At 37.1% G+C, this 15,607-nt stretch overlaps 1 protein-coding gene across 1 annotated transcript in view; it reads left to right on the forward strand.

The window, feature by feature from the left end:
- Window positions 1-15,607, forward strand: part of agps (alkylglycerone phosphate synthase) — a 157,064-nt gene that overhangs the window by 51,471 nt on the left and 89,986 nt on the right. The window contains exon 7 of the mRNA XM_060827329.1: window positions 8,767-8,846. Coding sequence (XP_060683312.1) covers window positions 8,767-8,846 — 80 coding nt within the window. The remainder of the gene's footprint in view (window positions 1-8,766; window positions 8,847-15,607) is intronic.

Raw genomic sequence — 15,607 nt, forward strand, 5'->3', positions numbered from 1 at the left:
ACCAAACTCTGGGTCAGAAATGTGGATGACACCTTTGTAATCATTAAAAAAAACAGAAATAGAAAACGCACACCGGATCATCAACGCCACACTCTCAGGAATCAGATTCACTAGCGAGGAAGAAAAGGACAACCAACTCCCATTCCTAGACGTGATGGTACAGAGAACACCGAACGGAGAATTCACCACAAAGGTATACAGGAAAGCCCCACACACAGACCAAGTCCTGAACTACGAAAGCAACCATCCCAACACAAACAAAAGAAATTGCATCAAGACACTGTTCAAAAGGGCCACAACACACTGCAGCACACCAGAACTACAAAAAGAGGAAGAAGAACACCTCTACAATGTATTTGCCAAGAACGGATACCCGCGCAATTTCATCAACAGATGTCTAAGGGAAAGACAATGGAATAAGGACATGCCACAACCTAAAGGACTAGCCACGTTACCACACATCAAGAACATTTCTGAACTGACAGCCAGACTGCTGTGACCACTAGGACTCGTAATAACACACAAACCAACAGCCACTCTGAGACAACAACTCACCAGGACAAAGGACTCGATATCCAGCATGAGCAAAACCAATGTAGTGTACAAAATCCCATGCAAGGACTGCACAAAACACTACATTGGACAAACAGGAAGACCGCTAACGATCCGTATCCATGAACACCAGCTAACCACGAAACGACACGACCAGCTATCCTTAGTAGCCACACGCAGATGACAAGCAACATGAGGTCGACTGGGACAACACTACTATTATAAGACAAGCCAAACAGAGAACAGCCAGGGAATTCCTAGAGGCATGGCACTCATCCACAGGTTCTATCAACAAACATATCGACCTGGACTCAATATACCAGCCACTGCAGCGGACAGCTGTAACTGACAACTGGAAGCGGCAGAGACAAACCACTATAAATGCTGGAGGAAACAACACAGAAGTGCTTCACAGGAGGCTCCCAAGCACTGAGGATGTCACCTAGACAGGGGGTGAAATGTCTGCAACACAAATTCCCAGCTCGGCGAACAGAACCACAACAACCATTTATAAGTTTACTTCTCTAAAACAGAGGAAAATGAGAGCAACAAAAATTGTGGGCATGCCCATCATTTCTTATGTTAACTTTAATGTGTTCTGCCACTCCTTTAGCACAATGGGTCCAAATCCTACAATGTCCTCCCTTGATTGCTATGAAAACTTGATTATAAGGTTTTTCAACAATTTAGAGGGTCAGTGCCATTGCCAGTAAGAAAGGGTTATAAAAAAAAAGCTTTAATTAACTTTCATCTGTGAATAACTGAGATGATTTTCTTTATTGCGAGTGGTGAATCTTTGGAATTGTCTACTCCAGAGGGCTATGGAAATGCAATAATAGTCTGTTTAAGCTGAAAGTCAAGGTTTGCCCAAAGAGGGGTGGAAAAAAAATCCATGGCTCAGCAAGGAAGTTAAAGATAACATAATATAACAAAAACAAAACCTAAGTCACAGCATGTTGTAAATGTTGGTGGAATGAGAAATTGTTTAAAAAAAAATGAAGAGTTACTAAAAAACGTAACAAAGTTTAAGGTAAATTATGAAAGACCACTAGCAAAAGCTTCTATAAGTTGAAAAAGGTTTCCAAAGTAAATGTTGGTCCTTAGAGGCTGAGACTGGGAAATTAATAATGAGGCAGAGACAAAAGTTGAATGAATATTTTGCCTCACTTTTCATACTGGAGGATACTGAAGCCATCCCCAAATACAGGTAATGCAGAGGTTATAGAAAGTGCAACTTAATATGGCCACCATCACTAGGGAAAAGGTACTGAGCCAACCTTTGTGATTAAAGGAAGCCAAGTGCCCCAGAGCCTGATAAACTGCATCATAGGGTCTTAAAGGGTGGGAGCACAGATGGTAGATGGATTGGTTCCCTGACTTCTGGGAAGGACCCAGTGGATTGAAAAAATGGTAATATAACACCCTGTTCCAAAAGGGAAGGAAGCACAGTAGAAAATGACAGGTTACCGAAGTTTCTAACTATAGACTGTATAGTTTACCATGTGACATTGGGAGATTGTTGGAATCCATTTTAAAGGAAGTAGTAACCGGTTAGTTGAAAAGTCAATACTGGCAATCCATCAGAGTCAACATAGGTTTATGACTAATTTCATAGAGGTCTTCAAAGACATACCAGCAAAGTGGATAATGAGGTCTTGTAGATGTAGTATATTTAAACTTCCAGAAGGCTCTTGATAAGGTGCCACACAAGATTAACGCACAAAGTAAACAAAGAATTCAGGACTAGACTTTATTGTCACGTGTACTCAAGTATACAAATGCATCAATACAGTGAAAAGTGTGCAAAGTTGCCATTTTCCAGTGCTATCATGGTTATAATTGGATAAAGGATTAGCTGACTGACAGAAATCAGTGTGTTGAGATAAATGGGCCTTTTTCTGCTAAGCAAACTGTAACCAATGGTGTGCTTTGAGGTTCAGCACTTGGGTTCCAACTATTTAAAATCCATAGTAATAACTTAGATGCAGGAGTAAAATGAACTATAGCTAGGGTTGCAGATGACACTACAATAGGTGGAAGAAAAAAGTTGTAATAAACAAATAAGAAATTTAGCAAATGAATATGGGTAGGTTAGGTGAATTGGCGAAAATTTGGCAAATGGAGTAAAGTTGATCACTTTTACTTATGTCGATTGGTCAGAAGACGTTATTGAGATTGCATCTGGAATACTGCATATAATTTTGATCCCCTTGCTTGAGGAAGGATGTAAATACTTTAGAGGCAGTTCAGAGAAGATACACTAGATTAATTCTGGTATTAAAAGGTCACTCTTTTTTTATGAAGAGCGACTGAGCAGTTTAGGCCTAAGTTTATTAGAATGAGGTGATCCGATTGGGATATACAATGTGCTAAAGGGTATTTACAAAGTATACATTACTCTTGTTGGGTAATCATGACTGAGGGGTCATAGTTTTAGGCGAAGGAGATGGGAAGGAATGAGTTCTCTTAAGGGGTTGTGAATCTGTGACATTCACTACCCAGAACCCGTTGAATGCTAGGGCACCATATATATTTGAGAAGATAGACAGATTTTTCATTAGCAAGGAATTAAAAGGTGTGGGGAATGGGCAGGAAAGTGAAATTTTAGCAGAGATGAGATCAATCATTATTGTATTAATGGTGGAGCAGGATCTTTGGGCTAAATTGCCTATTCCTTCTCCTCCTCATCCTTACATTAGGGGCAGCACAGTGGTTCAGTGGCTAGCACTGCTGCCTCACAGCACCAGGGACCCAGGTTCAACTCCAGCATCGGGTGCCTGTGTGGAGTTTGCACATTCTTTCCCATATCTGTGTGGGTTTCCTCCGGGTGCTCCGATTTCCTCCCACAATCCAAAGATGTGCAGGTCATGCTAAATTGCCCATTGTCTTCAGAAGTCTGTAGTTTAGCTACATTAGTCGAGGTAGACGTAGAATAATAGGGTAAGGGAATGGGTCTGGGTGGGTTATTCTTCAGAGGGTGGGTGTGGACTTATTGGGCCGAAGGGCCTGTTTCCACACTCTTTTGGGTGCTATGATTCTTATCCCTTGATTTCATTATGATCCAGAAATATGTTGGGTGTGCATAACAAACTATGATTTGATGTTGATTATCAGCTATAATTTAATTATACAACAGAGCAGGCTTGTTGGCTAAATGGCCTACGCCTGTTCGTATGGTCCAATGAATACATCCTCAAAATGAGAGCAAAGTGTAGGACTTCAGTTTATCAACCTGAGTGGAAAAGATGAGTTGAATGGTGCTTCATACTTCAGGACCCAGAACTTCACTCCATTGATTTGTTGACTAAGTATAATTTCAATAATTTTCACTAACTCTAGATTACAGGAATCAAGCAAGAAATCTGACTACACAGTTTATTGGGAGGTTTCTTGAGCTGTTTGTAGTAATGTCTTATGCTGAGTGTTCACTAAGTTTTAGTTATTGTAATCTTTCTGCCTTTATCACGTTCTATCCTCAATAGCTTTTTTAAACATACTAGAAGAAAAACTAGAAAATCCACCTCTGGATGAATTTTAAATGTACAGATCCAATTCAAATTCCCATTGACCCACAGCATGGAACTTATTGTCCAACCACAAACTAGAAATAGTGTTTTTAATGCGTGCATGTGAGCTTTAGCCGATTTCTTTTATGTTTTACAACTTCCAGCTACACATTACTTACTAAAATGGTCATGAGATCAGTACTTTATCTCTTTAATAGGAATTGTGTTGTGTGAATAATCTGAACTTAAGGTTAAATTAGTGAACCTGCAATTTAAACTAAAAGATTGGCCCTTGAATTATATTAACTGGAAATTGCTGTTTTCTGAACTTTTGCTATGACTGGGTAACATTGCAAAACTTGGCAAGTGTAGGTTTTGGAAAGATTTATGGTAACTCCTGGAGTTCTGGGCACCGACAACAGGGGAGTTGTGCTTTCCTGCTACTGAGTATGAAAGCAAACTTGAGTAAGCACAAGTGACCTACAAAGATTTGTCAATTGAAAGGTAACTTGTTTAGAAATCAGCAAATAAAGAATAGCAGTGTCTGCCCAATGGAGTTAGCTATTTTTGGAAATGGTAATAAAAGAAGGCAACAGATTTCAGAAAGAAATGTGGGTTAATAGCATATGTTTGTTTTTTTTATTGATTTAAGTCTTGAACTTGGATCAGTAAATTGCTGCTGTTGGTTACTTTTTCTGAGATTTTATTTCAACTACTTGGACTAATGAGCATATCAGCGCAACCCATGATGAAACTAGGCTACATTGAACATTGCTGTCAGTGAGTTCTTAGTGTTTGAACCTCAAAATAGGTGAAGTTAATGCAGGCTTGAAAGGAACCCAGCTTTTGGATAGATTTAAGAATTGTAACCTTTTCGGATTTTGCGGACTCTGTAAAACCTGGAAACACTGATGTTTCAACTGGAACATGTTGATTGCTAAGACACGTGGATTAGTCTCCATTCTCTCGTAGTATGAAATCTTTTGTGTTCACATGAGAAGACACATTGGCCTTGATTTTAACCTCTCAACTGAAAAAAATTGCCTCTAACAAAGCATTCCTTTGCTGCACTGACAACCTAGATTATGCACTTCAGCCACTAGAGTGGGACTTGGACCCTGGACACACTGACTCTGAAGTGAGGAAACTACAATTAAGCCAAGGCTTACGCCAAATATAAATTAAGAAAGTTTGATGTTTAGTCACTACTTCAGCAAAGACTTTACCCAGACTAATTGGGTAGACAAATAACCACGTATATAAAAGCAGATGAGAACAGCACTGAGTTTGACTGTGTTGCCCTTTAAATGAGTAGCCAGGCTAAGGTGACATGAAAGATGATCACATGATTATACTGGCAGCTGACTTGTCATCAGACCTCCTCAAAATTGTGCATTAGTGAAGGAATAGCCTTGACTAGGGGAGAACAAAAAAACTGAGAAAGCAAGCTATACTCCTATTTCAAAGAATAACATTTACAATTTTTTTTCAAATGCATCTAATGTCCCAATCAAAAATACTGTGTTCAAATTTATACAAAATTGGCACTGATCTGTTTTCTCTCTCTACTGGGCATTAAAGTAACTATTCTACTTCCTGTGGGCAATTCAAAATCTGTTTCTCATTAACTGTTCGATGTTTTTGCCTTGTATATTTTGTTAACTCTTCTGCATTACATAACTAGTTATGGTTGGCTTATTCATGTGCCATACCAATGAATCATTGTGGTGTGTGGAAGGGTAAAATCCAATTTGTGTTTTTTTTTCAAAAATTTTTTTCTTTTGACTGCTCGTGAAACTTGCTGGTTTGTCTCCATGTCCTTTTAACTTATTCAATATGAAGGCAGGAATCTTAACATTCTGAAGCATTTCTATTGCTTCACATAGTGTAGGATTTACCTATGATTATTGTTATACATATTAATCTCTTTCACTGGTTTAGATTTATAGAAGCATAAAAGCTTGCTTGCATGATGTGACTGCAGAACTGTTGGAGCATTTGTCTCTCAACCAGTTAAATATGGATCTGAGTTTAAAGTTTCCTAACATTCAAATGTCAGACAGACTAACATGACTGCAAATTTCCTAAAAGAAATATGCACAAGCAGCAACAGCAGCGTTCAAGCTTAGTACACCCAAGACTCTTTTTGGTGATCAGTTAATATAATGATACACAAAGAAGTGCAGAACTGACAAAAAAAAACTTTAGCTCATCACTGCATAGATCGCCAAATCTAAAGGCATACACAGAAGTTAACAAAGACCCACAAAACATTTGCTGTGCAACTAGTATTGCTGAAATATTTCTTTAGATACAATGTTTCTGGTTATTCTTTCAGTAAAGTCTCAAAAACACATTTCAGAAAACACATTACATAAAGTTCTCCATTTATAAGCACTAACTGAGGAGTATAAATCCTGTCAAGAGTCTAGCCTTGTGATGTGTATATTATTGTACAATATGGAAGTAATCTAAATTGAAAAAGGAAGTTTTACACCAGATGGGTTCAGCATAAATCTAACTCCCTTTACAATTTCAACATCTATTATTGAACAAACCAGCTTATCAACTTCCAGTCTTGTTCGTGACAAATACAAAACTTGCTATTCAAGTTTTGTAGCAATTTTACAGCTGCTTCCTTGAGCCAAGTTTTGTGCATGCCCATTGGAATTAGGCTGCCGTTGGAAATTCTGGGAGATGTCCACTTCTTCGGTCGAGTCAATTCTCATGTATTCAATTTGTTCACCTGACAGCTTTTCCAAAATGATTTGATTCAAGTATAGCGATCCTAATTTTTTACGCCCAGAATGACTTTGAAGTAATGGCCCATCAAATAGTTGTCGTCACCATTTTAATAAATTTAACCAATCTCATAATCATTCCCGCACCACCATCCCCCCCACCCCCCCCCCCCCCCCCCCCCCCACTCTTGCATACCATCCCCATCCTATTCCTCTAATACCATCCCGATCCCTCATTTAACACACTTACTCTTGCTATCAACACGGCCTATCCCTCATAGGAGCAATCTTTCCATTAGGGTAATTTTGCTGTTGAATTTTCCTTACCTACTGCTATTTTTTTTTTCTCTTTCAGCTTTTGGTAGCTGAATGCATCATGCACCCCTGTCCTCCAAATGCCACTCTACACAGTAGATAGTTGCTATCACATAAAGTAATCAAACAAAATAGTTTGGATAGACAAGATATTTGTGCTGCTGAGTGTGACTGATTTTCAAAGTACAGTAGAACTTCCTAGCTGAAGTAATTGCAATTAAATTAATGATATTGGACATCTTATTTAATGGAAATCTGCAGAAATGTTTTCACTGCTTGAGCTTCAATGAAAGTATGCCAAAGGAATCAACGATTGATAATTTACCTTTATTTTGAACTAAAAAGCCAAAGTTAGTTCAAGCCTAGTTAGGGTACATTAAGTCTCTCTGACGATACGGACTGTGGAATGTTCAGAAAATCTTCTACCCAAGAATATCTAGGATTAATGTAGTCTCTCAATTTCAAAGAAATCTAATTTCTTGCAGAACCCTACCACTATTACATCTCTCTCCTGTCAGTTCAGGCAGTAGAAACTTTGCTCTTTGTAGCATTCCTAGATTAGGCAGGGAAAAAAATTGATCAATTCTCATTCCTGCTCCTTATCCAGCGACTCCAGCTGAAAAGGTGTCATATAGGTATGAGGGTGGGACTCTATTGTAAAAACATTTTTGATGTATAAGTAATGGCAGTTTGGTTTCAAAGGCTTCTTATCCATTCTGCAGCAAAATAAAGCTTTTTGGTCAGCTGAATGTCAACATAGAAGGCAATCATCATGTTCAAGCAGCTCCAAAACACCAAACATTGATATTTGAGAACTTTTCTTTATCTTATGTGGAATACACATCATCTTTTTTCATAGGCAAATGTCATTAGTTACTGCTCACTAAGAGTTGAGACTTGGTACTCTTAAATATAAGCATGGAGCTCTGCTGACATTTAACAAGCCCAAAACAATACAGTCTAATATGTTAAGGAATATTGGTAGATACTCTGCATTCTGGACTTTGATCTACACAATTCTCTTAGTCAAATGATAAACAGCCAAATGTTCTGTAAGACAATGTTTATTTCTCTTGGGATACTACACCATATCTTCAAAGTAAACTGGGATGGGGTTGTGTGAGATAAGCTTATGTATCTATAGAATTGCCAGTGGAGTTCATGAAACCTTTTGCTGCTTGTTTTAGCAAAACTGTTTTGTTTCCTTTGTTGCTGCGTAGAGGTGAGTAGCTTGAGAGTGGTGATTGACTGTAGCCTACTGACTAGCACATTTTGGTCTTCTAACATCCACCACGTTTGTGCTCAAATAATGAGAGTTTATTTTTGTAGTTAATGTTGTTTTTGAGTTGAATGTCCTAGCCTTACATAAATTGACAATTCACTGTCTTTCGCATACTTGACAGCATTTGTACTTTGTGGTGAATTCTTTTTGTTAAATGTTGAATAGCACCAATATTTGGCATATATCAGAAGTAATTCAACTTGCAGTTCTGTCAACACTTTCCTAATATTATCACAGTCTAAATGGCAATCCATGTCCTGCTGAGTACATCTGTGCTGAGTTGTCTGGAGACCATCAGTGTTAAGTGTTTGTAAAACAAAGAAAAGCAAAGCCACTATAAAATCAGTCGTTTAATTTCCTTTACTTGCAGGAGGGACAAGTGTTTCCGATGCTCTGGAGTGTCCCACAGATGAAAAACGAACCATACTTTCTTTGGATACTTCACAGATGGTATGTAATAAAGATTTTGGAAAGACTCCTGATGGTAATAAAAGTAAAAATTTAATTTAAACCGTACCAACTCCAACTCTCTTGTCAAGCTTATTTTAACCAAAGCATCCTCAAGGAGCTTTGTACCTTCCACATGTAGTTAAGAATGTATCTCGTGTTCTGTGGGAAGTGATTAAAGTATTCAGTTGATTATGAAGTTTGACTTTTATATTGGATTATGCTGGTTTATTTGAATTTTTCTTTTGAAGTATTTTAATTTGAGGTCTACAGGGGTTGAAAGGATTTGCCTTCTCCTTGTTGTTTTAGTTAAGATTATCCTTCCAAGTACCAATTTAAAAGAAATACAAGCCTTTGAGAAAGAATGGGTGTTGTTCATTTTTTCCTTGTATTCTCAGCATCAACATGCTTTATATAGCACAAGAAAATAAGTAGGAATAAAATGTTAAATTTTATGTGTTAAATATTAAATTTATTACACATCTTAAATTATCCTTGCATGAAGTTGAGTTATGTGGTATTCCTCGTTTGAAGATTTCTTCCCATAAAGAAGAACTTGCATTTATATTGTACCTTTCATGACCACTGGTTATCACACAGCACTTCCCAGAAGTGAAGTACATGTTGGATGTAGTCGCTGTTGTAATGTGGAAAATGTAGCAGCCACTTTGCACACAGTACGTTCTCACAAATATAAATGTGATGATGGCCAAATAATTTTGTGTTCGTTTATGGATAAATATTGGCCAGAACACTAGGGATAACTCCCCTGCTTTTATTTTGACCCAAGGGAAGGACATAGGGCCTTCATGACTTTGCAAAAGGCGGAATCCCGATCAGTGCAGCATTCCCTCAATACAGCATTGGAGTGTCAGCCTAAATTGTCATGTGGATAAGTCCTCATGGTACTTGAACCACAACCATCTCTGGAAAAGTTTTATGAACTGACATGGCTGTGTAGATTACGGAATATTGCATTTGAGATTATTTTGATTGAGGAATTTGTTCACATGCTGAAACTAAATTGAGCGCACTGAAATTTGTTGGATGTAGCAGGGGATGCCACTCTTTTTTTTTTAGAGCCTTTCCTGTTTCATTCCATCACATTCTAGCTCCAGTAGGTGCACTAACCCTGAGCAGACACTGATGCAAAACTATGTGAAACATGTCTTCCAACAGGTTATGCCAGCTTAAATGCATTTATTAAACTAATGTCACTTATTGTTTTACATTGGTGAATTTTAATCTATTATACAATACCAAACAAGAATAATGTTTTTAACTTTTGAGAAAAAATCAAAATAATTTGATTTGCTTCATCACTTAAGTTGGGAAAACCTCCTTGACTAGATTGATGAGAGCCCATAAAAGGGTTATGGTAGTTGAACATGCTTTTCTTAAATAATTGTCTTTTAGAAATGCTTAAACTGCTCCCAGAACTCTGCTATGTGAATGCTGTCACTTTTACATTCCAGCCCATAAATCTTGTTTTTTTGAAAACATCCAGCATGCGATGCGGTTTGGTGAACAGTTTCCAAAGTTAATTAAACAACCTGAAATGTACAGCAGGGTCACACGTATTCTGTCTGAAATGTCAGTATACAAAAGAATACTAGCATTTTGTATTTCTGTAACTTGTAACATGGGCTTGAATTTCAGCAAAATGTAATCTATCTGAACAGGAATTCTCTTTGAATGGGAAAATTTGAGTGGAAAGATTTCATGACTTTTTTAAAAAATGAAGTTAGCCCAATCTCATTCTTGAGTAAAACTTTCCCGGCTTTCCAACATAACTTGAAATGGTGCGGTAGAAATATTTTTAATTCTGTCCACATTTTTGTTCTGTGTAGACAATGAAAGTTAAGTTCCCTTAAATGGGTCAGATTCTTAAAACAGCTTTCTTTGTTGTGTTTCAGATTTTTTTTGAGTTAAAGAATTGCGGTTAGTTAGTCTTTTCACCACTGGAGATCAAATGGCATGTCCACCACTTTTGTTCAGTTCTTAAAAAAATGGAAACCGGGTAACTGCACAAGATTAGAATAGAAAACTGTATTTATTGACCGAATAATGCAGTCAAAAAACTCTGGTACTGTAAAACATTTTAACACCATTCCTAAAAATAAAAACACAATTTTTTGAGCTTTTTTAAAAACTGTCTCTCACAATCTGGCTGGGTCTTTGGGTGCAAACTTCTAATGTGAATTTCCAATGTACTCGGTTTAAGTATCCAGCAGAACATAACTTGAGTAACCCAAGTAGTGATTCACATCATTGGAATTCTTTTACGTTCAACATGAAATGAAACAGATCCTACATGCTGCGATGTGAGGGTTCTGATATCTGGATATTGCTAACTTGCTCCCAACAGTTTCCTTACTTGTTTAGCCCCTAGATTAATTTTGGCAATTATATGGTCTGTCAGATTGCCTAAGTTAATGTTTCAAATGGTTCTGGCGAGAAACAACATCCTTTCAACTTGATTTCTGAACAAATGTGCGCAGACAAATGATAAATATCTATCCTGACACTGCTTTCTCATAGAAAACGTTTGTCAGTGAGGAGAACGGAAAATCATTGGCACTGAAATCACAAGATTTTTCGCAATGACATAGCCCATTTAAAGTCTTAAAATGCTGAATTCAGAAACGTATCTATTTTTGCCAAGTTCCAGAATAATCTAAAATATTGTACTTGTGATTTTTTGAGTAGAAGTACTAAATCAGCAATTTTTAAGACCAAAACATAGAAGCATAAAATAACCCATTCGGCCCATCAAGTCTGCTCCATTATTCATTCATAATTGATAGCTTTCTCAACCCTATTTTCCTGCCTTCTCCCCATAACCTTTGATCACCTTGACAATCAAGAACCTCTCTATCTCTGTCTTAAATATGCCCTATGATCTGACCTCCACAGCCTTCTGTGGCAATGAATTCCATAGATTTACCACTCTCTGGTTGAAGGAGTTTCTCTTCATCTTCGTTCTAAAGGAGCTTCCTTTTATTCTAAAACTGTGCGCTCTGGTCCGAGTCTCTCCTGCTAATGGAGACATCTTCCCAACGTCCACTCTGTCCAGGTTGTTCCGCGTTCTGTAAGTTTCAATTAGATTCCCCTCATTCTTCTAAATTTCAAGTATAGACCTAGCATCGTCAAACATTTTAAAGTTTTAATGTCTTAGACATTGCTATTTGGTTGTAGTTCTGGAACCTCTTTTCAAATTTGACTATCATGAATTCTGGTTGTTTGATTGGAATCAGGCAGTAAAATGTCCATAATATGGATGAGTTTGATTGGGACTTTATAATTCCATGTATGAGAGTTGTAGTCATCAATTTGATTTGAGATACTAGATATTGAGCATATTATTAAGAGACCATTTGTTTGGTTTGGATTTCTATTGGTTTATTGAATTGAATTTGTTGTCACATGTATCGAGGCACAGTGAAAAGCTTTGTTTACTCACCTATTGATTGACAATAGAAATGTATAAGAGCAAGTCTGCATTAGGGAAATGTGCTCTTGTTGGTGCACCCAAATGCAACGTAGGTTTAATATCCTGTTAGCTTGGTTACTGTTGCACAGTAAGAAAAGTTTTCTTCAGAATATTTTTCAAACCAAGTATATGATCATATACCTGCTTCCAAAATGCATTTATTTGTTTGCATATCCTATTTGTCATTAGTTTTATTGATTTTGAAGGGTGTGCCTCTAGGATTTGTGCATTATCAATGTATTTAAATCACGTCATATTTTGTTTTTCAAAATAAAACACAATTCCATTGAACAATATTCTGGGTGCACAATGTTGTTTTTCAGTTCCATTTTAAATCTCTAGAATACAAGTTAAGTCTATTTTCTCTAGAATTTGGAAGGTCAACAGGTGATCTGGTCTGACTGGAGTCTTCAAAATTTTAATGGAAAAGGTATGGTAGATAAAAATAATTTCCACTGAGGATTTTACAACTACGGGGCATAGTCTGAGAATTAATGTGAGACCTTTCCAGAAAGATGTTCGGAAGCACTTCTACGCACAAAATTATGGTGGGCATTGGAACTCTCTTCTAATATAATTTAAAAGTCTGAGATAGATAATTTTTCTTTAAACAAAGGTATTCAGGAATATGGGCCAAAGGCTGGTAAAAGGAAGTTAGGTCACAGATTAGCCGTTAATTGATTGAAAGGTGGAGCAGGCTTGAAGAGTTAAATGTCCAACCCTTGTTCCTATGTTTCCCCCTCTGCTCGCTATGCAACTCTTGAAGGAAACAGTTTTTCCCCTAAGCATTGTATACCTGAATTTGGATTGTGGAGTAATTTGACTATTTTTGAAATTTATCCCTTCAGTTGATCTTTTGCTGTACTTCCAGTCTTCGATCTGAATTGTGAAAATAAACCTTTTCATGTCATTTGAGAACTGCCATTGCTCTTTATGCCTCTGGCTCCTTACTACATTACCAAGATTCTTCACAAGCTTCCAGAAAGTGGCTATTAACCTTTTATTTTCAAATTGTTGTGCCTAACATTTGAGGCAGTTGCTTTCACCTAAATATTCCATGACATTTCAATTCACTAATTGTTTTGTACTTGTGAACATGACTGGTATCTTTGTAACCACTAACCACCTTCATTTGAGCAGTTAAAATATAAAACCCTTTATTGGATGACATGGCCTGATAAATTTGTCATGGTGCTGGGGAATTGCAGCATGAGCAAAAACATAATGGCTTTCAGGCTCATGGATTCTTCAGTTTGACTCTGTTCTGCTGATACATATATCAATCACCTACAGATTGCCTTTAGGTTTTGTTACATTGACACATCTGGAAGTGCAGCAAAAGACCTTTGATCTGTCTGATTGCTTGTGTCAGCTCCTAACTGCAGGGCATTAGAGGTCTTTGGTCTGCTGGGTGAAAGTGCTGCGATCAGACAGCATGTTGGAGTCATGAGGTCTGTCAGTACTCTTTTTGGGTGGTGGGGGGGAGCAGTTGCAGGAAAGCAAAGCAGACATAGTGAGGTCTTGTACCTGGTTTCAAAAACTGAAAGACTAATGGTATCAGAGCACAGGGCATAGTTATTTCTGATTTTATGATGTGTGAAGCATTAAAACTACCAATCTAGTAATGATTATGTCAATAAATTTGAGTGCTCATCTGAATACATATGAGATTAAAGCTAATCAGAATGAAGACATCTAAAGCATAGTGTGAGATGCATTTTGTTTTGTTAACTTTATAGACACTTGTAAAAATTAAATCAAATATCATTGTTCTGTGGTGTGAAGCTTGGTTAGAGGCTTTAATGAAAACAGAAATCCAACATTGTGTATTTGTAAATGTCATTGGCTTTGTATTGTTTTCTCAAAATTCAAGCAAAACACGTTTCATATGTAAATAAGTGAGGTTTTAATTTAGCAAATCCTGTTCAAAACTATCAATAGAAATGATTTTATGATGAAGTATAAGGGTGGAGAGGCTGAGGGTTGAGAGTTTGAAAACAAATGAGCAAAGATCTGCTAATCCATAAACGTACAAGGAAAATAAAATTAATTATGGTTAAAATTAATATAGCAAATTCTTTGTGATGGAGACGAATCAAAATTGTGCATTAAATAACTGTTTGTTTATTCTGCAGGGTGCATCCTCTACCACTGCAGTGAACCTGTACTATTGTAGAGTAGGAAGAAAATTTTAAAGGCGCAACATCCCATTAAGAAATTTTATTAAGTCATTGGCCTAGAACTACTTTGTTAGACTTCATCCACTTTTTGTACTAGGAAGTACTCAGTGCAAACTGCTTGGCATTTTACATGTCTGAGATCTGGTGAAGCATGTTCTCTCAGCCAGTGAGATTTAATGATTGCGGAAGGAATGATAAGCAAATAGGGTGATATAGTCAAATCATATGCAGAACAAAACTAGCTGGGCATGAGATTTAGTGAAGAGACAAAAGTCAGTCGTTTTGTTACGTATATGCTTGCAGTTTGAGTTGTTTCCTTCCTGGTGAGAGTAGCTGAACGAGTTAAGTAGCTACCCTAACTTTCTGTCACTAGTTTGATTAAAACTTAATGTGCAACTGAATAATAACTTGAGAAGGGTGATGACTAGTTTCAGTTTTCACCACAATTTGTGGGAATGCTCATCTCATGGGGCATTTCTTATGATTTGTACAGAAATAATGATTTGCACAGTTACTTTGTTAGCAAATTTTGAACCTGTCATGCTTGCATTAATTATTTAATTGTACAATAGCAGTGATCCGTAAGAAATATTAAGGTCAGTATTGTAGGATACTGAGAAAGCTAGAGAATGCTGTTGGATTGTATCTGCCTCTACCATGTAAAGATCATAGCAAGCATAAATGGCTGCTAATTTTCAGTTTCTGTTATATTCATTTAAATGTTGTGATGATCACTAATTTCACACAACTTTATTAATATCCTGCCCTGTCTAAAGGTGGCAAGGGTGAGGGGCAAGCCTTTAGAGATTTCCAATTCTCATTTGCTTCTTCATTGCAGTGGAAAATCATTTGGTGTCTGGATTTAAGTGAAATGAGCTGAGCTTTTGAGTCACTACTTTGCACCTTGTTTGAATATCTCTCAAATGATTATAAATCTAACAAGTTAATTTGGTAGTTTTTTTGTGTAACTATTGTGGATAAGTTTATTTTTAATAATAAGGGTCAGTGTGGTGGTGCTGCATCTGTACCTCTTGCGCATGTTGTCGAATTGTTTGATGTTAAATTCAATAACTGTAGAGCTTTTGCTGAAA

Source organism: Hemiscyllium ocellatum, chromosome 7 (assembly GCF_020745735.1).
Source record: "Hemiscyllium ocellatum isolate sHemOce1 chromosome 7, sHemOce1.pat.X.cur, whole genome shotgun sequence".
NCBI classification, from domain to species: domain Eukaryota; kingdom Metazoa; phylum Chordata; class Chondrichthyes; order Orectolobiformes; family Hemiscylliidae; genus Hemiscyllium; species Hemiscyllium ocellatum.